This window comes from Podarcis erhardii (genome assembly GCF_964252035.2).
Source record: "Podarcis erhardii genome assembly, chromosome: 7".
NCBI lineage: Eukaryota > Metazoa > Chordata > Lepidosauria > Squamata > Lacertidae > Podarcis > Podarcis erhardii.
In genome coordinates, this window is record NC_138511.1 from 12,135,681 (window position 1) to 12,161,254 (window position 25,574).

General features: G+C 46.2%; 1 protein-coding gene across 2 annotated transcripts in view; it reads left to right on the plus strand.

The window, feature by feature from the left end:
* The first annotated feature begins 8,637 nt into the window (after positions 1-8,637).
* ATP13A2 (ATPase cation transporting 13A2) overlaps positions 8,638-25,574 on the plus strand; it is a 43,371-nt gene continuing 26,434 nt past the window's right edge. Inside the window, exons 1-6 of one of the 2 annotated variants that reach the window (XM_081870815.1) lie at positions 8,638-8,780; positions 15,812-15,885; positions 17,314-17,481; positions 19,624-19,682; positions 21,380-21,482; positions 25,093-25,169. In XM_081870815.1, the coding sequence (XP_081726941.1) occupies positions 8,771-8,780; positions 15,812-15,885; positions 17,314-17,481; positions 19,624-19,682; positions 21,380-21,482; positions 25,093-25,169 (491 nt within the window). In that variant the 5' untranslated portion in view covers positions 8,638-8,770. Of the gene's footprint in view, positions 8,781-15,811; positions 15,886-17,313; positions 17,482-19,623; positions 19,683-21,379; positions 21,483-25,089; positions 25,170-25,574 lie in introns of both variants that reach the window. The other variant, XM_081870814.1, reaches the window with a different exon arrangement.

A 25,574-nucleotide genomic window follows, 5' to 3' on the forward strand; every position in this document is an offset into this window, starting at 1 on the left:
AGAGAAATAGTCACTCTCTCAGACAAAATAGCCATGATCAAAATGATCACACTCCCAAAACTAACTTACCTATTCCAAACCCTCCCAATCTGGATCCCCTCAACACAACTTCGCAGTTGGCAGAGAAAACTACACTCCTTCATCTTCTCACATAAAAAACCAAGAATAAGCCCCAAATACCTGCACCTCCCCACCTCAGAAGGAGGATGGGGAATCCCCAACATAGAAGCATATTACAATGCCAACCAAATACGCCATATAATCCCATATATACTAGAAGATGAGACAAAACAATGGGTACACCTAGAGAGAGACACAATTGAAAACACCTGCACCACAACATACCCACTCCTCCCAAACAAACTAAAGAAAATTCCCACAACACTTAACAGGTACACACAGACCATGCTCAAAGCATGGAAAACACAAATAGGCAAACTCTCCCCAACCCCATCCCCACTAATCCCCCTGGCGTACCACCCATTATTCCACCATGCAGCACAAAACCTCCAGATAAAAACCTGGCGAACCAAAGGCTTATATCGCCTAATAGACCTTTATAAAAATAACAAACCCTTGTCAACACAAGAAATACAAGACAAACTAGAAGACACCCAAATGACCTGGTTAACACAACACCAACTACATGCCTTCTTAAACAACCCAACAGTAAAATCAGCAGCAACTAGGCCCCTGACAGCCTTCGAAAACCTCCTCCTAACAACAAAGGGAAACGGTAAAGGGACGGTATCCGCAATATACAAAATACTACTCCAAAATCCCGCAAATCCCCTAGACACAATCAAAAAACAATGGGAGAATGACATAGGCTATGAGATTAACCCCACTCAATGGACCAGAATGTGGTCTAAACCCCCCTTTAAATCCATATCAACAAAAAGAAAAGAACTCACACTGAAACTCACCTACAGGTGGTACCTAACACCAAGGAAACTAGCGCTAATACACCCAGGAACCTCACCAAAATGCTGGAGAGGGTGCACCTCCTCAGGCACATACCTCCACATGTGGTGGGAGTGTCCCAAAATTCAACTATTCTGGACAACAGCCATACGAGAAATATGTAAAATAACTAAGCAAGTAATAGACATCACCCCAGAATTGGCCCTACTAAACATCTTCCAAGACAACAATGCCCATTTACACCACAAAGAACTCATAACCCACCTGCTCTCAGCAGCCAGAAGCATCATAACCAGACACTGGAGAGACCTGTCAGGAGTAAGCATGGACCAATGGTACCAAATAGTATGGGAAACAGCCCTACTAGAAAAATTAACTAATAACCTGAAACTGACACGGGGACAAACAGAAGAAGACGCCTTCACCCCGGTATGGCTCCCCTTTATCACATACACAGCCCAACAGGACAATGACAATAATCCACCAACAGCATACAAATCAATATGGCTAACCTGATCCAAAACACCCACCCACCTCACTCACACACGAAAACAAAGATCACCACAGCCAATCACAAGCAAACAATCACACCCTAAGCCAACCCCAACCTCTCTCACCACCAAAGGAACACAAGTGAACAACACAAGCAACGCTGACACCAAACTCTACATACATTAAACATAATAGAAACACCGCCACCCGACCCCACCCCCATCCATCCCCCCCTCTCCCCACCCCCCCTTTCTTTTTTATTTCTGTTTTCTTCTCCCCCTAATGCCTCAACAAATGAAACGGATTTGTAAAAACGTTACATGGAAGAAGAAGAAGAAAAAAAAATACGAGGCACTACCCTTCTGTAAAACAAGAAAATCCTTAATTAAAAAAAAAAAAAAAACAAGAAGAGAAAGAAAGCAATAAAGGACTATCTGGATTGAACTGGATAGAACTGTCTAATTAAAGCAGTAATATAAGTGATGTTTGGACTCGTTCGGAGTTTTGGACTCGTGCGGAGCTTGATGTATGGGTACCCCCAACAAAATTTAAAATTTGGCTGTATGATTTGGATAATGTGATGTGATTGGCCTGTTAATAAAAATTATTATAAAAAAAACCTATAAAAAACTTGGGGGACCCAGAATCCCTTAAAATAGGAGTTAGGCCATTAAAGACACACATCCCCTAAATTCTGTAACATGGGGACAGTCTTAGATTTACAGAAGATGCCCAGGTTTCTGATTTGATCCTGGAATGTCCTGCTTTTCTTTAGGATATGGGTAGGCAAACTAAGGCCCGGGGGCCAGATCCGGCCCAATCACCTTCTAAATCTGGCCCGCAGATGGTCTATTTTCATCAGAGACATGTTGGAGGGCATCTGTATATGGAAGCTTTTAAAATATTTGATGTTTTATTATGTTTTTATATACGTTGGAAGCCACCAAGAGTGGCTGGGGCAACCTAGTCAATTGGGTGGGGTATGTTGGGGGGCATGCTATTGTTTCTCAATGGGGCAGCACCTAGCTAACCTGGCCAGACTGAGCTAAACCAGGAATTTCTTGTCTGACAATTCTGAAGCTCGTATTTTCCCTTCAGATCCCAAATATCATCTAAAGCCTACTGTTATTCATGTCTACCATTCACTAACAGACTCAGATACCCGAGATCTATGACATTATGTTGAAACTATGTGGACAGAAAGCTTTTCCAGAAAGGGAAATTCTTAGGTGGAAGTAAAAAAGAAAAGGGGAAAAGTGTGTTTTCCTTCATTAAAATATTTATCTCCCACCTTCCAGCCCCATGAGCTGAAGCAAAATTCACTGAAGGAAAGAGGAATGCTGACAAAAATGCATTGTGACAGTTGTAAGGAGAAAATGCCTGAGGAGAATAAGGGAGAAAGGGAGAAGTTTTTCTGAAGTAAAAATGAGAGAAATCAAAAGCTTGAGGGAAGGAGAGGAAGCCATAGGTTGTATCTGACTGAAGGGAAAATCTAAAGAAAGAAAAGGTTGAGGATATGGAACTGAGGGGAAGAATTGGAAAAGGTAATTTTTGTGTGTGTGGACAGTGCCAGATTTACGTATAAGCTAAACAAACTATATCTTAGGCCTCCCAAAATTTCACTATTAATATACTTCTTTTTAATTGTTTTTCAGCTCAACAATTACTTTTGTTATAAGAAGAAAGCCAGCTCCTTTTCCCTTATGGGTTATCCATGAGCCCATATAGAGTCCTTAAGCGGGTTCCCTATTGGTAGAAGAAAATAGCACAGGCCAACCAGAGAATATTGAGAAGCTAACTCTTTGCAACAGGGTCTTCATTCTGATACAGAAGGGGGGGCATGTCTTCTTCACCTTCTTCTTCACTACAATATGTCCATTTATTTCCAATTGTCAATGTCAAAAGGGACTAAAATCTATAAAATTCATAGAAAATCAACGTGCCCATTTGCTCAATTTCTCTAGGACTCCATGACACCTCCCCTGTCCTCCATAATCCCTCAAGCAAGGTGTCAAGACCCTAATCCTGTCAAATCACTCTGCCAAGCCTTTCCTCCGGGCAATGCCAGTACATGGACCATTGTCTTCTCATCACCGGTACTCAGGATGTGCTTATCTGCGCATATCTCCAGCTCTGCATATTCCCCCTCTCTCCTCCATATGTTAATCCTGTGTAACCCAACCTCTTCTAAATGTATTCATGATGTAACTGGGATATATTTTGCACTGTATTCTGGGACATGGAGGGAGTTTCAAAAGTTCATGTCACCCCTTTCTCCCTGTTCAATCTCGCCTTGAACCTGTTGCGCAATAAACTTGGATCTTCTGCAGCTTGCTCCTGTCTCCAGCTGAGCTCATTTTCCTCCGCAGGGACCCGCGGACACTTAGTCCGACGAGCTGGGTGGCAGAGCAGCCTCGCACCCAGATTTTACCGTAACAATTCACCACTTGCAGGAGGGAGGAGGAACCCAGAACAATGGTGTGCAAGCCCTTATATAGACGCTTGAAAATTGCCTCCCCTGTAGCTCAAGGCCGCCCCCCCAAAAACATCATACATACATCACAGAAGGAGGCGGGCAACAGCAGAAATCCTGTTGGCCAGGATATCTGTTAATGGTCACTGATTGCTTTAACTGGACAGCCTGGCCATTCTTTTGTGATATGTTATACTTTAATTGCTCCCCTGTACTTATGTATGTGTTTGGCTTGAACGTTTATTTTATATTTGGCACCTTAGAATTCTTATAACACCTAGATCTCTATTTTTGGAGAGAGGGTGTTATGGGGTTGGGGGCAGATGAGATGGAGCAGCTTGGCAGTGGGCGTGTCGTATGCAGAAAGCCTCCCCTTAAATACCCATGACCCACCTTCTTCAGTTACTAGTTACTTGGGTTTGGGGCTAAGTCCATTATGAGTCAGAGGAAAATGTGTGTAGGCAGGAACCAGTCAAAGCAAGGCAGATCTTAATTTTCCTGTTGCGATGGAGTTTCTCTCTTTTTTTAAAAAAAATAATATTTATTCAGATTTTTTAAAGATTACAAAAAAGACATAAGAAAAACAAAAAAAAAATACACAGTACAACACAAAAACAGAAAAATACAAAGGAAAAAAATGCAATCATTAAAAAAGAAAAAAGCAAAAAGCAATTTAAATCCATTCACATAACCACTTCCCTTTTACTTATTTTCTTGACCTCCCCACACCTCCCATTTCTGTATTCAAATTCAGATTTTTATTTCAGCAAGTCCTTTCAACCTTATTTTTTAACTTAATAGTTTCTTTTAATATGTTATTGTTTTACTTTCTCTCTTTCATCCATTTCCTCAATTCATTTTTGCTTAATCTTCTATATCTAATCTTTTTCCCTATATGTCCTTCCAACTTTGTTTTCATTTCATTTATTTTAAAAACCACTTTTACTTTATCCAATCTTAACTCTCATCCAAACTTATACTTCAATACTTATTCTTAAACCATTTCTCTAAGGTCGACCAAAATTCCCTTCCACGAATTTTCATACAGATAACAGGACAAAAAGAAAAACAAATTATAATTATATACCCTTTGAGTTCCCAATTTCTATTCCACCCATGCCCCCTTCCCGGTTTCTCACCTTACATGTTACATGGAGGTGAGGAGCCAAGACAAGTGTGTGTAACAACTTTTAAAGACTTGAGAAATTGCTAATAATAATAATAATAAATATATTTTTACACCCCACCCATCTGGCTGGGTTTCCCTTAGCCCAGAGGTTTTTGACTTTTTTGAGTCCACTGCTCCCTTGACCAACTATATTCTTTCTGTGGCAGCCCTGTGAGGCTCAGGAGCCCAGCTATGCCACCCCTTGCCAGCAGACCTGGCAGCCTCTCGTCCTTTTTCTGACTCCTTCCCTTGTGGGGTGTCCCCTCTTCTCCTCTCCCCTCTCCTTCGGAGTCCTCTGTACAGCGGCAGCTGCCGCCCCTTCCCTAAAGAGAGGTGCCTCCTCATGCCACCCCACAGGGGCCTGGGAAGTACCCCCTGGCCAGCTCCAGAGCCACCGTTTGCCTGGGGAGCTTGTAGCCAGGGGTGCTGCAACAAACAGCTGTGCAAGCCTTTGGGAGGCAGAGATGCAAGAAGGCATGGGGGGGGGGAGAAAGAAGGACAGAGGCCAGTGTTGCTCCCAGCACCCTTGACCATCATTCAAGGCACCAAAGGGTGCCACAGCACCCTGGCTGAAAACCACTGCCCACCCAACAAGCATCAGACATGCATCACAAGAGGCAGTCTTCTCTCCTGGCTTGTGTCTTGTCATGATACCTGACAATGTTTGCTGGTTGCCCTTTCCTGGCCAGTCTGAGTCTTTCCCTTGAAATGGTAAAGATTCAACAGTTCTTGAATCTATTGTCACAGATCTACCCTATTTATGTGAGATGTTTATAGCTTTTGAAGGATTTGTAAGTGAAAAGAACTACAGTATTGGGAAAGGTTTTTCCTTCAACTGCAGAGTAAATATCTGGGGTCATTATGAGTGTTATGTAGTGAAGTTTCACCCTGGGCCAGCAGGGGGATACTGTATATAGTTTTCACTCAGGTCTGTAGATAGTTTTCACTCAGGTCCACATCAGTTATTTTAGGCGGGAAACTCTGGGTTGTTGTTGCTATAATGTTGACAGCCGGCTGCCTATAAAAGCAGGCCGGCTGAGCTGTTTGCTGTTCAGTTCTGTCCAGCTTGCAAGTAAAGATCTGCTCTGGAGAAATTGCTGTGTCGTCTGCTATGTTCGCCCACAACTTAACAATGAGGGTCAAGATGGCTTCAGGATTGCTCTCAAAGAACTCAAAGGAAGTGTCTTTTTTTTTCAGGGAATGTTTTATAATTTTTGAATGGTGAAGGATTGTTTTTTCTCTAGAAATTAGTTTTTATTCAAGATTTTTTTGTGCTACGAAAAATAAAATAAAATAAATGAGCAAGGAAAGGTACATGGAGTATCCACTTTCAATTCATAGTCTTTTTCACAGTCCGTTTTTCACAGACGCTATTGTCCTAGACATTGAAGGAGGGGGGGGGGAGAGAGGTTGTTTAGGGAGGATTATTGATCCTTTCATTCTGTTGCATAGTGTCTTTGCATCAGCGTCCTCTGGGTCAGTCCTTTATTTATAATTTGTTTGTATTGGCTCCGTGAGAGATGGGAAGGTTCGTTGTGTTCAGTTGACGGCACGCGAATCAAGATGGGTTACCCTTACCCAACAACCTGCCCCTCTACAAACAAGCCGCACTGCCCTTTTTATTTATAGCACTTTTTTACTCTGTTCCTTGCAGAGAAAACATTTGCTCAGTTTAGGAATCAAAATGGTTCCAGGTTGGCCTTCCTGTGTTGATCTATGTATGTGTGGTTATGAACATTACCATATATCTAAGACCATAAAATTCCTATCAGTGAAATATACTCAGAGTTGCAAAGTGATTTCATGCTCTTTATTCAGCTCATAGTGGTGAGGAGGAGTGAATGAATGTCCCCTCAAAGTATCTGCTTTATATACATTATTTACACAATGGGCTGCACATGATTGGCTAATTCCGGAATTCTACTGTAAGCCAATCAGGTTGTGGATTCACTTCAATCTGGAGCATGATTGGGTGGTTCCTGCCAACCAATCATACTGCTGCATTGTTCTAGGACCAATCAGACTGCTGCATTCTGAATCCTATTGTTCTACGACCAATCAGACTGCTTCCTTTTGGATCCTATTGTTCTAGGACCAATCAGACTGCTGCAGTTTGGATCCTATTGTTCTAGGACCAATCAGACTGCTGCAGTTTGGATCCTATTCGACTCAGTACATAACACTATCACAGTTCCTTGGGTTGGCGCCTTTGGAACTGGAAAAAACTGCAGCTTAAATTACCCTCTCTTTTATTTATTTATTTATTTTTAATATAAATATTTATTAGAGTTTTTGAATACAAATGCACCAATAATAAACAATCTTACTTCTATCACAACGTAGTTTCATCACTTCTTTGGACTCCCTCACGTCTCCCGCTCCCATTTACATCGTTAAAAGGTTTTTCCAAGCAAATTATCAACTTGTTTACGATCTTATATCCACTCGTTTAAGTATAATCTAGCAATTCTCCATAAAATTTATGTTTTCTTTAATCTCACTTATCATCAAATTCAAAATCTAATTTAGTGGTGGCCAATTTTTTATAATCTAGCATCCTTCTTAACATTCAACCAAATTACAATGTTTTTGTAGATACATCTTAAATTTCTTCCAGTCTTCCTCAATCCTCTCCTCTCCCAGGTCTCGGATTCTGCCAGTCATCTCGGCCAGTTGCATATAGTCCATCAGCTGCATCTGCCACTCTTCCAGTGTGGGTAGATCTTGAGTTTTCCAGTTTTTTGCGATGAGTATCCTTGCTGCCGTTGTTGCATACATAAAGAATGTTCGGTCCTTCTTTAACACCTTCTGGCCGACAATACCCAGAAGGAAGGCCTCTGGTTTCTTAGGGAAGGTATACTTAAATACCTTTTTCAGCTCATTATATATCATTTCCCAGAAGACCTTCACCTTAGGGCATGTCCACCAGAGGTGAAAGAATGTTCCTTCATTTTCTTTACATTTCCAACATTTATTATCAGACGAATGGTATATTTTGGCAAGTTTAACTGGGGTCATGTACCATCTAGATATCATTTTCATTACATTTTCCTTCAGAGCATTACATGCGGTGAAGTTCAGCCCAGTGGTCCACAACCTTTCCCAGTCCTCAAACATAATGTTATGCCCAATGTCCTGCGCCCACTTTATCATAGCCGATTTAACCATTTCGTCTTGTGTGTTCCATTTTAACAGCAAGTTATACATTCTAGATCAGTGTTTCCCAACCTTGGGTCTCCAGCTGCTGTTGGACTACAACTCCCATCATCCCTGACCATTGGTCTTGCTAGCAAGGCATGATGGGAGTTGTAGTCCAAAAACAGCTGGAGACCCAAGGTTGGGAAACACTGTTCTAGATAGCACCTTAGTCTTTGATAAATTACCCTCTCTTTTAATAAATATGTATGTGTTGGGGGTGGGGTGGAATTTATTTAAAAACGATGCAAGGAATGTGGAATAGGCGACTGGTGTCCTTGGGCCCTCCTGGTCCCCATACTAGGGGGAAACCTGGGGAAGAACCGCCACTTGAGCCCCTGAGGGGAGGAACTACGACTCCCGGCAGCCTTTGCGCTAGGCCCCGCCCCTCCAGCTGGCCGGCCCCGGACCGTCAGCTGCAGCTGCTTCGCGCTGGCGGGCAGCGCGCGGGAAGGAGGCGGCTGCTGCTGCTTCTGCGGCGCTGCTCCACTTCCACTTCCTCCTCGTGGAGGGGGGCCATGAGCTCAGGTGAGCCTCCCGGCGAGGCAGGGAAGAGGGGGGGGGAGGAAGAGAGGGGTCTCGCCCTTTCCCTGGGATTGAGGGGGGCTCGGGGGGGGGGGCGACGCGGAAGGGAGCAGGTGCGGGGCGCTCCTTGCAAGGTCGGCCCAGGAAGGGACAGCTGCTGCTGCTGCTGCTGCTGCTGTTGACGGGGTTGGGGGGCTCAGCGGAGAGGGCCTCCCGAGCCGAGATGGGGGGCACATGACGTGCCCCCCACCCCTGGACCAGCCTGGGCTGCCCCACGTCCTCCCACGTTCCCCGAAACTGCTGACTTTCCTCTTTCTTTCATTTTCTTTCGCCTCAGTGAGCGATTTTATTTTCTTGAGGGGGGAGGGGGAGAAAGGGAAAGTTTCTGAAGTGACGCAAAGTGGGGCTTCCAGGGAGCCAAGGACTGAACCGCAGGGGGGTGGGGGCTGAGTTTATAAAGGATGAAGGTTTTAAAAAAATAATCTATAGTTTTTTCTATTGGGAGGAGGAGGTTTACAGTTGGGGGCACAGAGAGCTGCTGGATCAGGCCCAAGGGCCCCCCTCTAGTCTGGTGGTGGTTATATGCGTTTTGTGTTTTATGCCCCAGGTTGAGTAAAAGATTCCTGCATTGCTGGGGGTTGGACTAGATGACGCCTGTGATCTTTGGACCAAAGGTGGTATATAAATTTAATAAAGAATAATTCAGTAATTGTGTTCCCGCTGTGGCCATTCAGATGCCCCAGTGGCGAGTGGCAGGGCCTGAGCATCATCTCCCCACCACCACACACACAGGCTCCCAAATCAGTCTTCTTTAATGGGGAGGCCCCAGTTGCCATTCTGAAGGTGGAAGTGGACACCACAGAGAGTCTTGCTGAGGCAATGGCAAGTTGGCCTTTGGGGCTTTGGCCCCTCCAATTCCCACCCAGAAGGGCTTCTGGGACAGTCCCTGCAGGATAGACATGAGAGAGACTGATTTGTGGAAGGTTCTGGGCCATCTTATGCCTTGAGCGGGGTGGAAAGTGGGTCTTGTGACTGGGATTGTATAAGGCTGCATAGCAGAGAATGTCACGGACCATCTTGGCTTGAGGGAGAAAGAGGGAAAGAAAGTTGTTTGTGTTGGGCCCAGCCGTGTGTTACAAACTCTGTCCTGGAAAAGAAAATGTGTTGAGCAAATGCCGTTGCCAAAACTGGATGTCTAGTTGCCATTTTTGACCAAGACGGCTCTAAAGTCTTGTTTTTCAAATGATGGGCTGACTGCGAATGATTCTCAGTTAAATGTCTGGCTAGTTCAGATGAGATCCTTAAGCTAGGTTAAGAGCTTTGAAGTTTGAAAGAAGAAAAGTCACTTGATCCAGGGACAGCCCACATATCTATTGGCCTGTTCTGACCTCTTTTTCTTAATGGTGACTGCTCCTGCTCAGGCGGCACAGAAAAAGCATTTTGGTTGCAGAAATTCATTCCAATTGTGCAAATAAAATATAGAAATCTACAGGATGGGGTATTAGTGTGTGAAAACAGTCCAGGTCCAATGATCCTCAGATAGTGGAGATATCTGGTGCCATCCTGGCTCCCTGGCATTTTCACTTGGCCGCAAGTGGTCAAGAGCCAGGTGCAAAATGCGCCTGGCTAATTTCAGACACTGCTGCTCACTAAGAACTTTCTGTCGCCTCTAAAACTGCTGGAGACCCCATAAAGGCCCTTTGCACCAACTCCTGCGATTCCAGCAATGATTGATGCTGCCCTTTCAAGCAAATCCTGAGGGCTAGGAACATGCTCTTTCAAAAGGGGCAGCTGCTTTTTGCAGGAAGCCATATTCAGTGGGCTGTCAGTGCTTCCCTGCCCTCCTCCTCCCTAACAGGCATGGTGACAGTAATGAAAGAAGGAGCTAACTTCATTCAGCCCACCGTCCAGGGTCTCAGGAATCTGCCACCAGCAATGCAGAAGCAAAATCTCTGCCTCAGTGAGCAAACCGGTTTCTCCTTCAGCTGTGGTTTTCCCCATCAATAATATTCATAGCTATTAAATCAGCACATGGTCCTCACTGAACAACATGCAGAACACCCAGATTTCCAATGGGAAATTCAAATTTTGATGTGGCACTTCAAAACTAAGAACCTCACATTCTCAGTGTTTTAGACTCTGTGCCTCTGAAACAGTTTGACTGGCATCAAAAGTGGGAACTCAGTTTTGAATGAATGCCTAAATATCCAAGCCAGAGATACCTTCAGGTATCCAAAGTACTGTAGTTTGAGATAGGTCTGAATAAAGGCAGTCTACTAGCAAAAGGGTACAGCTTCCTGGCCCAGTGTGTTGGTGGAATCCTGCAGACCCAAGTGTGTTGATGGAATCCAGACCCCTTTTTTGCACCCTGTCACAGCTTTTGTAGGAGGGGGGAGAGGGGCTGGGGACCTAGCAGGCAGACAACACCATGGTGGCTCTCCAGCTCACCTCCCTTTTGAAGCTGAGCCATGCATTTCCTGGTCTGATTCAACTCTGTTGTCTTGAACTCTTGCTGCCTTGAAGTGCAGCAATTTCATGCAGCGATTGTGGATGCAAGGACCAGGTTGCCTCTGATAAGTTTAGGAAGCCAGATCTGCATGATGGAGGCTGCAGAACCGTGGCAAGGTTTTGTCAGGTAGTTTTAGAACATCATTTGGGATGGGGGTAGGGAGGTTTTTATATATATATATATATATATGTGTATATATATATATATATATATATATATAGGCCTCTATGTTCTAGGGATGCAGGTGACGCTGTGGGTTAAACCACAGAGCCTAGGACTTGCTGATCAGAAGGTCGGCGGTTTGAATCCCCACGATGGGGTGAGCTCCCGTTGCTTGGTCCCTGCTCCTGCCAACCTAGCAGTTCGAAAGCACATCAAAGTGCAAGTAGATAAACAGGTACCACTGTGGCGGGGAAGGTAAACGGCGTTTCCGTGCGCTGCTCTGGTTCGCCAGAAGCGGCTTAGTCATGCTGGCCACATGACCCGGAAGCTGTACGCCGGCTCCCTCGGCCAATAAAGCGAGATGAACGCCGCAACCCCAGAGTCGGTCACGACTGGACCTAATGGTCAGGGGTCCCTTTTCCTTTACCTATGTTCTAGAAAGCTGACGGAGAATTTTTTTTCCACTGAACTGTAGTGCCAGATGAGGAGGAGCCTGGTGGTTGTTTTCCTTTTTCAGGTCTGATCTAGCAGTCAAACTGAGTCCATTTCTGTGCTGTGTCCTGTTAGGCATCTCAGAGCTTGCCTGAAGCTGGGGATGAGCCACATAGGGGAAAAAAAGGGATTTAGAAGAAGAGGTGGTGGCAGTTGTTTATCCTGGGGCTGCAAGCAGGCAAGGGGCATTTTGAGAATGGGACAGACCTTTGGGTGGTTGGTGTGCGGGACCACAGCACACACAGTCACAGAAAATCTGCTGGTTTTTTAATGGTTTATGAGCCTCTTGTGAAACGGATACCTGTCTCCCCATCTGTTGGAATACTTACTTACCTTGTGAAGAGTAGTTGGGAGAAGGGAAGACTTATAAGCCTTTTTATCTGCTTATGCTGATTCCTACCTATGACCAATTTGCCAGCAAAAAAAACTTGGACATGTTCATGGTTCTTTGGCAAGAAATCATGGGGAAACTGAAAAACCGGGTAATCTATTTATTGCTCAGCAGACTTTCCTCCAGCTTCATCATCATCTTTTTTTGGGGGGGGGGGATGCTATGCTCAAGGTGGATTACAACATAAAAAGATTTACATAATCACAAACATAAAATAAGTAGTCATAAACAACAAATAAAACAGACCAAAATGTACAAAACCAAATTGAACAGTTTCTACATTAAATCATAAGAACTAAAAATTAATATCAACAACAGCAACAAAACCCCCCTGAATAATAGTTTAAAGCATTCAGGAGAGGGGAGGAATTGGAGGGAGAGATGTCCTCTGACCATATTTCAGGGGAGAATGTTGCTTTTAAAAAATTCACCCAAATCTATATTGTGGACATCCTTGTGCATGTGAATCTGCAGCGAGACTTTGCTTCCACCTGAAAGATAACAAATGTTAATAAAGTATAAAGACTGGAGCCAAGCTTCCGGATAATAATAATAATAAAATTTTATTTATACCCCACCCTCCCCAGCCAAGACCGGGCTCAGGGCGGCTAACAACCAGTAATGAAAACAAGTTGATTAAATTACAATTTAAAAGATAATGATTAATAAAAATTTATTAATAAATTAATGATTTATTAATTTAGGAATCTCCTAAAACAGCAACCCAAAGTAATTTAAAACCCAGTACAAAAGACAACCAAATGTAGGTTTTAAAACAATAGCAAAAAAAATAAGAGCACCTACACCAGAGACCTTTTTACTTAGCTGGAAAAGCTTGTTGAACCAACAATGTCTTCAATTGTTTCCTGAAAGTACAAATAATGGACGCCTGTTGCAGCTCAGCAGGGATTCATAATGTTTTAATAAGATTAATTGGCTGGTAAATAGGCACGTGTGTGCGGAGAATCTTCCTGGCTCCGCTTGCCTTTGCAGTTCTGCCCCCTGCCCTTACGGCTGGTTGCCTCCTTTTGCCCCAGAGCAGTGTTTCCCAAACTTTGGGTCACCAGCTGTTTTGGGGCTACAGTTCCCATAATCCCAGACTGCTGGTCCTGTTAGCTAGGGGGTGATGGGAGTTGTAGTCCCAAAACAGCTGGAGACCCACATCTGGAGAAACACAGCTCTGGAGGGATTTTAGTGCTAAGGAAGAAAAAGACTGTGACAAGCATGGGGCCACTTCAGTCCCCTGTTGTGTTCCCACACACCACCAAATTCTGGAGGTGCCCCTGCCCCTGCCAAAGACTGTCCTCCAAACCCCTCCTACCTGCTCTTTCCTCTCTCTCCCCCCGGGTACACATCACTGCTTTGCACATAACACCGGCTGCCCATTTTGCTCATTTGGAAAATTCCACCTGATGAAACCGGTTTGGTCACTGGTAGCATTTATGGGGCTGGCTGGAGGCATCGTGCCCGGTCAACCGTGTGGCTTTTGACATGAGCTTCCTGCTCTGTGGGTGCGTCATGTCTGCAAGCTCCCTTAGCAAGGCAAGCCAGCCGGCCGGCTGTCAACAGCAAATGGCACAGATAATCTGCGGAGCAACTTGGAGCTCCCCTGGCCTGGTGCCAGCCTGCTGCTTCCTGCAACCGTGTATGGGAAAGGGGTGGGGCTGGTGGCGGATAGGTAGCACAGCCTCAGGTGCAGTTCGGCCACGTCTTCCCTTGGAATAACAGGACAGAACCTCAGGAGAAACAAGTAAGCAGGGATTTGGGGTGGGAGCAGGTCAGCCCCCAAGGAAGGTAAGAGCATCCCTGTATCCCAACAGCCTTTTTGTGAGAGGATGAGAGCTGGTGAAAGGCGGAGGTCTGCTGGGTCAAGACTGGCTGGAAGGTCAGGCAGCTTCACTCAAGCTCTTCCGCCTTTGTCCCAAGACCCCACCTTCTGAAATAAGGAGTAATAGTCAATGAAGGAATTGGAGAAAATGTGGACTATGGCAGATGAAGATGATGGACTTTTTGGAGCTAGCCGACCTGACCGGAAGAGTCCGTGACCAGAAGGGGGAGGAGTACCAGGAGGAATGGATGAAATTTAAAGAATATTTAGTTAAATATGTTAAGATTTGGAAATAGAAATACTTGCAAATACCAGATTGGCTTAGGATTTAAATATGTGATGTTATAGAATAATATGTTTAAAGATAATATGAAAAGTAAGAAAGATGTTAATTGATTAAGTAAATTTTATGAGAAATTAGTTTTGGAAAACTGTTACAATGATATACTGTATTTTTCGCTCTATAAGATGCACCAGACCATAAGACGCACCTAGTTTTTGGAGGAGGAAAACAAGAAAAAAAAAGATTCTGAATCTCAGAAGCCAGAACAACAAGAGGGATCGCTGCACAGCGATCCCTCTTGCTGTTCTGGCTTCTGGGATAGCTGTGCAGCCTGCATTCACTCCATAAGACGCACACACATTTCCCCTTACTTTTTAGGAGGGGAAAAATGAGTCTTACAGAGTAAAAAATTCGGTACATTGAAATTCAGCCAGGGGGATTCGAGGAAGTCACTTAGCAATGTTAATAATAGTGGAATAATTATAGTTAGGATTTATGTTTGTTTGTTTGTTTATAAATTTGGAAAATCAATACAAAATTTGAAAAAAAAGAAAATGTGGACTAGCATTGGCTTTGCTGCAAGTTCTCTGAGTAACAGAGTGTCTTTGCAAGAGCAGAGTATATGTGATTGGCTGCAAGGGCTTTGCAAGACCTCAGCTGCTCTCCAAGCTAATTGAAACGGGGCCTTCAAGATCTTTGCTCTTCTCCCTGTTCAATCAGACCCACTCATTCTCCTTCATAGCTCAATTATTTTACAGCTCTCCCGAGACCTTGGTTCCTTTACCAGGGAGAGGGAGCAGGGACAGCTTTCAATAAACAAGCAAGCAAGCAGGCAGGCAAAAATTACATACCACTTACCAGAATGAGAGGGACGCGGGTGGCGCTGTGGGTTAAACCACAGAGCCTAGGACTTGCCAATCAGAAGGTCGGCGGTTCGAATCCCCGTGACAGGGTGAGCTCCTGTTGCTCAGTCCCTGCTCCTGCCAACCTAGCAGTTCGAAAGCACCTCAAAGTGCAAGTAGATAAATAGGTACCACTCTGGCGGGAAGGTAAATGGTGTTTCCATGTGCTGCTCTGGTTCGCCAGAAGCGGCTTAGTCATGCTGGCCACATGACCCGGAAGCTGTACGCCGGCTCTCTCTGCCAGTAAAGCGAGATGAGCGCTGCAACCTCAGAGTCGGTCACGACTGGACCTAGTGATCAGGGGTCCCTTTACCCTTTACCTTTACCTTTACCAGAATGAAAGACCCCAGAGCAGTCCTGGCTGGGATTTCAACCTACTCTTTGGTCCATAGCCACAGCAGGATGAAGCACCTTTATGCCTCTGTCCCGCGTTTATTAACATGATCTCATTCTCTTTCTGATTGCAGACACCAAGAGGCTGCTGGGAGGCCGGCGACTCGGCTACTGTACCCTCAACCAGAGCCCCCCTAATGCCTGCATGGTAGGTACAGGGTGTGTATGGGGGGGGGTGAGGCAGAGCTCATTTGACTCTGCTGCGTCATTCTTAAAGGTCCTTAAACCCTGTCTGGAGGCGGTTGGAGGATGGATGGCGGCAAACAGATTGAAGTTGAATTCTGACAAGACAGAAGTACTGTTTTGGGGGGACAGGAGGCGGGCGGGTGTGGAGGACTCCCTGGTCCTGAATGGGGTAACTGTGCCCCTGAAGGACCAGGTGCGCAGCCTGGGAGTCATTCTGGACTCACAGCTGTCCATGGAGGCGCAGGTCAATTCTGTGTCCAGGGCAGCTGTCTACCAGCTCCATCTGGTACGCAGGCTAAGACCCTACCTGCCCACTGACTGTCTCGCCAGAGTGGTGCATGCTCTAGTTATATCTCACTTGGACTACTGCAATGCGCTCTATGTGGGGCTACCTTTGAAGGTGACCCGGAAACTACAACTAATCCAGAATGCGGCAGCTAGATTGGTGACTGGGAGCGACCTCTGAGACCATATAACACTGGTCTTGAAAGACCTACACTGGCTCCCAGTACGTTTCTGAGCACAATTCAAAGTGTTGGTGCTGACCTTTAAAGCCCTAAATGGCCTCTGTTCAGTATACCTGAAGGAGCGTCTCCACCTCCATCGTTCTGTCCAGACACTGAGGTCAGGGGCCGAGGGCCTTCTGGCGGTTCGCTCGCTGCAAGAAGCCAAGTTACAGGGAACCAGGCAGAGAGCCTTCTCGGTAGTGGCACCTGCCCTGTGGAACGCCCTCCCACCAGATGTCAAAGAGCAAAATAACTACCAAACTTTTAGAAGACACCTGTTTAGGGAAGCTTTTGATGTTTAATAGGTTATTGTATTTTAGTGTTTTGTTGGAAGCCGCCCAGAGTGGCTGGGGAAACCCAGCCAGATGGGCGGGGTATAAATAATAAATTATTATTATCATCATCATCATCATCATCATCATCATCAACATCAACAACAACAACAACAACAAAGTTTCCTGGAAAGCCACGTGGATAAGTGAGGGAAGGAGATGGGGCGGGGGCAAGTGCAGTATACCCGGTCCTTCCCCAAAGGAGGTTTTGTTGCCATGGGAACCGCTTTGCTCTTTTGCCATCAGGCTAGCAACCTAGACAGTCAATTCACATCCCTTCAGGTGGCCAGATTTGGCCTGAGGGCCTCCAGTTGCCAACCCTTGTGCTAGGTTGCAGTAGAATTCTTTGTGAGCTGCTATCATCACTGCAATTTAACCAAGATACCATTTAATTGGGCGCGAGAAGTCATTCCCCATCTCAGGAGGAGGATGCTGGGGTCTCTCTCAAATGCACCTTTCTAAATTGCAAGGGTCCCCCCCCCCCTTGTGTGTGTGTTTGTGGAGGTCATAATTGGCATGGGCCTAAAACACCTGTTTTTGTTCCACCCCCAGGAAGTCACAGGCTACCAAAGCAAAACATGGAAGATCATCCTCTGCCACTTTTTCTCTCTGCTGATGGTGGGAATCCCACTGATAGTTTTCCACTGGAAGCCACACTTCAAAGTCCGGGCCAAATGCAGCCGCTGCCCTCTCCACCAAGCTGACTGGGTGGTCATCCGTGTGAGTGGAATTGGCGGGCGGCGAGGGGAGAAGGCTGGGGAAAGAAGGGGCGGTGCGATGGAGCAGGTGTGCAGGCACACTTTTGCCATTTGTACCCCTAATGTCACATTTTCAGAAATGACCAAGGGTCCTGGTTATAGGGGAATTAAATATATGAATCGCTGTGGACTCAAGTGTGGGGGTAAATAACAAAATAATTGGCTGGGTGCCTAGATTCAAAACATGGGGCTAGCACACAGAAAGCCCCAGCAGAGTTTAAAATCAAGTCACAACTTGTGCAGCAGTACCATGTCAGGAATATAGGTTGTTGGACCCTTTTATCCCATTCATGATGCTCCCCTCTTTCTACCCCCCTTTCAAGGAACAGACCACACACTAAGTAAGTTTAAAATGTCTTACTTACAGATTCAAAGGTCTGATACATGTGTTGTTCCATGCAGCTTCAAGGAGAACACTAGCAAAATACTCTTGAGTAGAAAATACAGAATATGGCTCCAAACATGTGCTCTAAGCTTGGGAGCATACTTACACATGTTCTCCTTCATTGGTTACATGGTGCAGAAAGAGAGAGAAAGGAAGTAGACAGCTTCATTTCTGAGGGCGTGTGACCTAGTTGAGTCGAGGAACACAGCTCTATTGTCTTAACCCCTTCATGTACTAACTAGCCCTATACTTGCTAGTTGTGCTTGACTGCAATTTCCCACACTGGTGCCATGCTGCAGATTGAACCTTTGGTTCCATGGCGAGACGGTAACCTCCTTTTTGAGGGCCACATTTGAAAACAAACCCTGAAGTCTCAAGGCAGTTCAATCAGGCTTCTCCAAGTCTTGACCCCTCTCCATGTGGAATGTGGCTCAACAATTCTGAGCTTCCTTTGTTTGAGGGAGGTGTACCCTGCCTTTCAATAAAAAAACCCAAATTTAAAAAGCACAACAAAGGAGATTTAATCCATGCAATTCAAAAATATTCAAAAAAGGTACTAAAACCTGTAAAAAAACCCTCACATTACAAGCAATTACCGTATTTTTCGCCCTAGAGGACGCACTTTTTCCCATCCAAAAATGAAGGGGAAATGTGTGTGCGTCCTATGGGGTGAATACTGGCTTCTGCTGAAGCCTGTGAGCGATAGGTGAGTGAAGCCGCGCCGGGCACCCAAAGGTTGCGCAGAGCTGCCTGCACTCCCGGGATTGGCGCAGCTCCGCGCAACCCCCCGGAGCCCAGCGCAAAGCCGCGCCGGGCTCCTGAAGGTTGCGCAGAGCTGCCTGCGCTCCCAGGATCGGCGCAGCTCCGCGCAACCCCCCGCAGCCCAGCACGGCTTCGCCTATGGGGCGAATACAGGCTTTTGCTGAAGCCTGGTGAGTGATAGGTGAGCAAAACCGCGCCGGGCTCCCAAAGGTTTCACAGAGCTGCCTGTGCTCCCGGGCTCCGTGCAGCTCCGCACAGCTCCGCGCAGCCCTTCGGAGCCCTCCAGAGCCCGGTGCGAAGCCGCGCCAGGCTCCCGAGGGTTGCGCAAGCTCCCAGAGCCGATGCTGAAGCTGCATGCAGCTTCAGCATCACTCTGAGACCCGTTCTGGGGGCTGGGGTCGGGGAAAGCCCCGCCCCCAGCTGCGCAAGCTCCCAAAGCGATGCCGAAGCTGCGCTCAGCTTCGGCATCGCTCTGGCTCCTGTTCTGGGGGCTGGGGTCGGGGGAAGCTCGGGCTTCCCCAGTCCAACGTCTGGATGGGTGGGGGAATAATTTCCCCCCCTTTTATTACCCCCCCCCAATCTAGGTGTTTCCTATAGGGCGAAAAATACGGTATTTGCTGCCTGTCTGGAAATTGAAGAATTTTTTTGTGGGGAGGGGGTATCAACACTCTGTACATGTCCTGTGAGCTGTGTTTGGTTTGGTGAGTTGCAGATTGATGCCCTCCAACATGGGGTTGGACTAAATGACCTTTGAGGTCCCTTCCAACTCTTCCATTCTATGATTTCAGGTGTCTGGGAGGTTTAAAGCGGCAGGTGTCAAGCCCCCCAGGAAAGAACTGGCTAGCTGTTTGATCAGGATTAGGGCCAGCACTTCAATCCTGTTCTCCTTTCTTTGATTCTATGAGCCAAACTCTTTCCCCACAGCTGAGCCAAGTGCCCTCTGTGCTTCTCTTCCAGGACCAGTTTGGCCAGTATTTCACAGCCTGTGTCCGAACAGAGCAGATGGTAGAAGGCAGGTGAGTGGAGGCGTTGGGGGCCACTCTCTCTTGGTCTTGAATTTGCAGAAGATATGAATGAATCAGAAAGGGGTTGGGGGACATGCAAATTGTGGGTCAGAGGTGTGCCCCACAATAAGTGTCCAAACTCTGGGCCTTTGGCCTTGCAAATGAGGACCTGAAACGTATAAATGGCATTGCAGCAGTTCCAACTTTCAGTGGGTTCACCCCACCCTGTAAAAGACCCTCTCCATAGTGTTAGAAACTCACATATATAGTCTAATCGCCAAATGGCACCTTTAACCTAGGTTATGGTTGCCACAATGGAATGTCTAGTTCAGGCGTCAGCAAACTTTTTCAGCAGGGGGCCGGTCCACTGTCCCTCAGACCTTGTGGGGGGCTCGACTATATGGGGGGGGGGGAAATGAATGAATTCCTATGCCCCATAAATAACCCATAGATGCATTTTTTTAAAAAAGGACACATTCTACTCATGTAAAAACACGCTGATTCCTGGACCATCCGCGGGCTGGATTTAGAAGGCAATTGGGCCTTAGTTTGCCTAGTTCTCCCCCCCACCCCCCTGGGATATCACCATCATCATCATTTCTATACCACTTTCTATTTTAAAGAACTAATCTCAAGGTGGTTTAAAACAAGCAAGGATAAAACAAATTCACGTGTCAAGGAAAATATTTCAGATCCTTGATTAAGTGATGTTTTGCTTTCCCCAGTTGGCAACCTGACATCTGTAGGATGTGAAACACAAGAGCAGTCAAGTACAACATTCCTAGAGTGAACACGTTTACACATGGGGAGGGATGTTTGTCCAGCCCGCAGGTAAACTTCCTGTTTCCTTCTGGGCTGGGACAGACTTCCTCTGCATGTGACTAGAGGTGGGTGTGGCCTCACCTGTGCAGGTAATGACAAAAGCACAGGGCAGGGCAGGGCAGCCATCTCTCACTCTTTCACCACATGCATCGAAGAAACAACATCTACTGGGCCAAAGATGCCCTCTTGGCTTCCAGCCAAGAGAGGACAAAGGGGCTGTCTTCTTAAGAGATAGATTCCAAGTGTATGCTACTTCATTAAGCTAAGTCTGCCTTCTGGGATCTGATTGTGAACAGAATGTCAGAAAACTCTTTTATACTTTTGTAGAAGACTGTCGTCTCTTTTATTTTATGAGGGAATAAGGGGAAAATACCAGAACAGTTATTATAGAGGCTTTACCGAGCCTGAGCAAAACACATCTGTTGCAAACTTAAAATTAAGGGGAATGTTACTCTGCTGAAATTGTGGAACTTGTTAACACAAGTTGGATAAGGATATAATCAGACAATATATCCTCTCCTGCATCCCTGAAAATTCCCACAGCATCCAGAGATCTCCACGTGGTTGCAGTTGGACCCGTGCCAGTTGCAAAACGTGCCAGGAGCCTGGCTAATTTCTAACACTGCCTCTCCGTTGAAACCCACCCCCAATGCCTTGTTTACATTGATAACGCAGAGTCCAGATCAAGGTTGAAGTCATTCAGCCCATACTGAGAGAGGCACACTCTCTTTTGTTACGACTTTGCATGCTTCAGCATGACTGGGACTTACTCAGGAGAAAATGCATTTGGAGGCTAAACCCTCCTCTTCCAAGAGGATGAGATTCAAACTGAGGTCTAAGCTCTGTGCTGTCTTCCTTTGCCTCTTTCCCTCCCTCTTCCTGCAAAGCCTCGAGTACGGAAGAGACGGTGGAGGAGACAGCATCGCTGTGGGTGTGTTTGAGGATGAAGATGAAAGTCGAGACACGATTGGGCTCCATCGGAAGGAGGAGGTCAGTTCAGCCCCTTGCACCCCACGAACCCAGAACCACTCGGTTTGCCTGACCCAGCTGAATTGGTCCCTGAAAAACCTCCAAGTATCCTCCCACGTTTTCCTGGAACCCCAACCTGCGCCGCCTCACAGGCATGCTGTGAGCCAAAAAACTTAGATGGGCTTCCAAGTGCCTCTAGGTTTTATATTTAAATATGCCCTTATCTCAGCTTGAACCCTGCAAGGTAGTCTGAGAGCAGCAGTGGGGAACAAGAGAGACTTGCCCAAGGCTGCCCACTGAGATGCCAAAGCTCTTTCAAGACAACCCCAGTGTTAGAAACTGGGATAGAAAAGCTAGGAGCCAAATGGCTCCTGGGACCTGGGTTGCGGGTGACAAATCAGAACGTCTAGTCGCCTTCTAAATATATATATACCGTATTTTTCGCTCTATAGGACACACCAGACGATAAAACGCACCTAGTTTGATTTGGGGGGAGGAAACAAGAAAAAAAAAATTCTGAATCCCAGAAGCCAGAACAGCAAGAGGGATCTGGCTTCTGGGATAGCCTCTTGCTGTTCTGGCTTCTGGGATAGCCGCTGAAGCCTTTCCCGGGCAGCGGGGTGAAGACTCCCCCTGCCCGGAAGAGGCTGCGCGCGGCTAAGCTGCGCCCTGTCCCTTCCCCCACCTCCCGCAAAAACCGCGTGCTCTTTAAAGGGAGCGTGGTTCTTGGGGGCTTTTCTGCAGCTAGACTGGTGACTGGGGGTGGCCGCCGAGACCACATAACACCGGTCTGGAAAGACCTACATTGGCTCCCAGTACATTTCCGAGCACAATTCAAAGTGTTGGTGTTGACCTTTAAAGCCCTAAACGGCATTGGCCCAGTATACCTGAAGGAGCGTCTCCACCCCCATCATTCTGCCCGGACGCTGAGGTCAAGCGCCGAGGGTCTTCTGGCGGTTCCCTCATTACGAGAAGCAAAGCTACAGGGAACCAGGCAGAGGGCCTTCTCGGTGGTGGCGCCCGCCCTGTGGAATGCCCTCCCATCGGATGTCAAGGCGATGGACAACTACCTGACATTCAGAAGACATCTTAAGGCAGCCCTGTTCAGGGAAGTTTTTAATCTGTGATATTTTAGTGTATTTTTGGTTTCTATGGAAGCCACCCAGAGTGGCTGGGGAAACCCAGCCAGATGGGCGGGGTACAAATAATAAATTATTATTATTATTATTATTATTATTATTATTATTATTATTATTATTATTCTGGGAGGTGGGGGAAGGGACAGAGTCGCACACTCTGTCCCTTCCCCCCACTTCCCGCAAAAGCCGTGGAAAGCCTCCACAGGACAGCTGGGAGCCTTTGTCCCGCTGCCCTACGGGGGCTTCGTGGGGGCTATCCAAAAGCCAGAACAGCGAGACGGAGCGCTGCGCAGTGCTCCCTCTAGCTGGTCTAGCTTTGCGCGAAGCCTCCACAGGGCACGGGGATGAAGGCTCCCCCTGCCCTGCGGAGGCTTTGTGGGCTGTCCCAGAAGCCAGAACAGCGAGATGGAGCGCTGCGCAGCGCTCCAGCTCACTGTTCTAGCTTTGGGCTCAGCTGCGCAAAGCCTGCACAGGGCAGTGGGGTGCCTTCATCCTGCTGCTCTGCAGCGGCTTTGCGCAGCTAAGCCAGAAGCTAGAACAGCGAGACGGAGCGCTGCGCAGCCCTCCCTCTCCCTCTCTCTCTCTCTGTTCTGGCTTTTGGCTTAGCCCCGCAGCCTGCATTTGCTCCATAAGATGCACACACATTTTCCCTTACTTTTTAGGAGGGAAAAAGTGCGTCTTATAGAGCGAAAAATACGGTATTTTATTTTATTTTATTTTGCTGCCGGGTGAATCAGGGAGTCTCAACAGCTGATTCATACGTCAGCATGGCAGCAAAAAAGACGTGTCAGATCAGCTGACTGCAGCCAGGCCGGTGGATATGCTTCACGCCAAGGTTCGTGCCTGGACATCTTCATCCAGTCGCAAAAGGCTGGTTGCCAGTTGCAAAATGCAACAGGTGCCCGGCTAATTTCAAATGCTGCTCAGAGCTCCCGGCAGCTGGCAGCCCCTGACTCTTGACCTCCTTTCTCCTCTGTGCCAGTGTATGTGCCCCCTTTGCCCCATGCACCCCCTTTGCATCCATCTCTTTTCTGGGTTCCATTCAGAAAAAGGGGAACAATGACATCCCACTCGTACATTGCTAAGGAGACCAGAAGAGCATAAAATGAAGTTTTATCTCCACTTTTATCTCCCCACCCCTATCTTATGTTGTTATTTCTATATATATTATGCTATGGCCATATGGCTAATGCAATAAAATCGAATTGAATTGACATCCCACTCGTACATTGCTAAGGAGACCAGAAGAGCATAAAATGAAGTTTTTATTTTATTTTTATTTTATTTTATTCACATAATATACATTCTTTATAACAAACAACTCCAAAATAAGCAGATACTTCCAAAATAAAATCATGAAGGGGACAGGTTGCCCCACCTAGGTCTCTGTAGTCACCCCGCCCCCCACCAGGCCTCAAGACTTTTCAAATTACATTCTCATTTAGCTTTTCTCACAGATGCTGCTGCATAAGCAAAGCGTTCTTTTTATCAGTGCAAGAAAGCTTCAAGAGCTAATGAATGGCTCTGTCAATGCCAAGCAGAAGCAGGCCTGAGAACTGAGTCTTATCTTATCCAGTTGCAACAAATTTTGGACACGCTGACACACAGGCTTCTCAACCCCCTTTTTCCTGGGAAGGGCGCCAGGAGTCCCAAGACAGGAGTTTCTGTTCATGCTCAGGAAAACTCATGAGGCCGGGCTCCTGAGGAGGGGGAGAAAGGGGCGGGGGGCTGGAGGGAATATATGCTGTGTGCAATGGCTGTAAAAGTTGTGCTTGCTTGTGAATTATCACGCTAGCTCCTTCTGCTACCCGGAAGGCAGAATAAATAGGTCTTTCTCTGGATTAACCCTTCGGTGTCTGTTTGACTCCTCCTCCTCTCCCCGGGCGCAATGCTCTTTCCTTCCGTGAGAAAGGCCTAAAAAGGCTACAACCATATGTAACGAAACCATAAGTCTCATGTTTTCATTTACACGGATCTCCTCTCCGATACCTTTACTTGATATTTCTTGAAGTTTTGTTTTTTAAAAAAATAATATTTATTGAGGTTTTAAAGGTTACACATGAAACAGGAAAACACCAAATTAAACAAAAAGAAAACAATGTATCACAATAAAAAAGAATACAATAGAAATAAATAATAATAAAAATAAGAAAAAAGAAAAAACAAAAGCAAAAAACACGTCAAACCTTCACATAATTTATCTTTCATTTGCTTGTTTCCTTGACCTCCTCCCACCTCCCTTTTTTGTATTCTAATTCAGTTAGATATTTCAGCAAATCCTTTCCCTCTTTATTTTGTCCTTATAATCTAATGTACTGTAATTTTACATTCTCTTCTTTCACCAATTAACAATCCGTTTTTACTTTTTTTAATCTTTATTTCTCATTAAAACTAATATATCTGTTTGAACTTAATCTCTTAGAACATTTCCACTAGGGTCATAAAAATTTCTTGAAGTAGTAGTAAAACATTTTAAAAAATCTTTTCAGAAGAACGTCCTTCGCTACTACCAGTTTGAAGGTTTGCGTTATATCTGGATTGAGAAGTGGGGTGCCTTCTGCAAAGCCAGGTAAGCCTCTCCCTTCGGGGTGCACTAGGCTGGGACTTTGCTCCCCTTTCGGCTGCCAGCAGCCGAAATTGTATAGTTTGCATGGGTCTGTGCAAATTTTCCTCGCCCCAAATTTGATTCCTGCAATTTGTATGTAGTAGTTTGTTCTAGCTTTTCATTTTGCTTCTAGCATGTTCTGTCCCATGACTGGTTGTTTGCCGTTGGTTGCCAGAATGCTCTGGAATGTATCCAGCTAAGCAGTACAGTGTTACGGGTTACAGACGCTTCAGGTTACAGACTCCGCTAACCCAGAAATAGTGCCTCTGGTTAAGAACTTTGCTTCAGAATGAGAACAGAAATCGTGCTCCGGCGCCACCACGGCTCCGTGTGCTGCTCTGGCTCGCCAGAAGCGGCTTAGTCATGCTG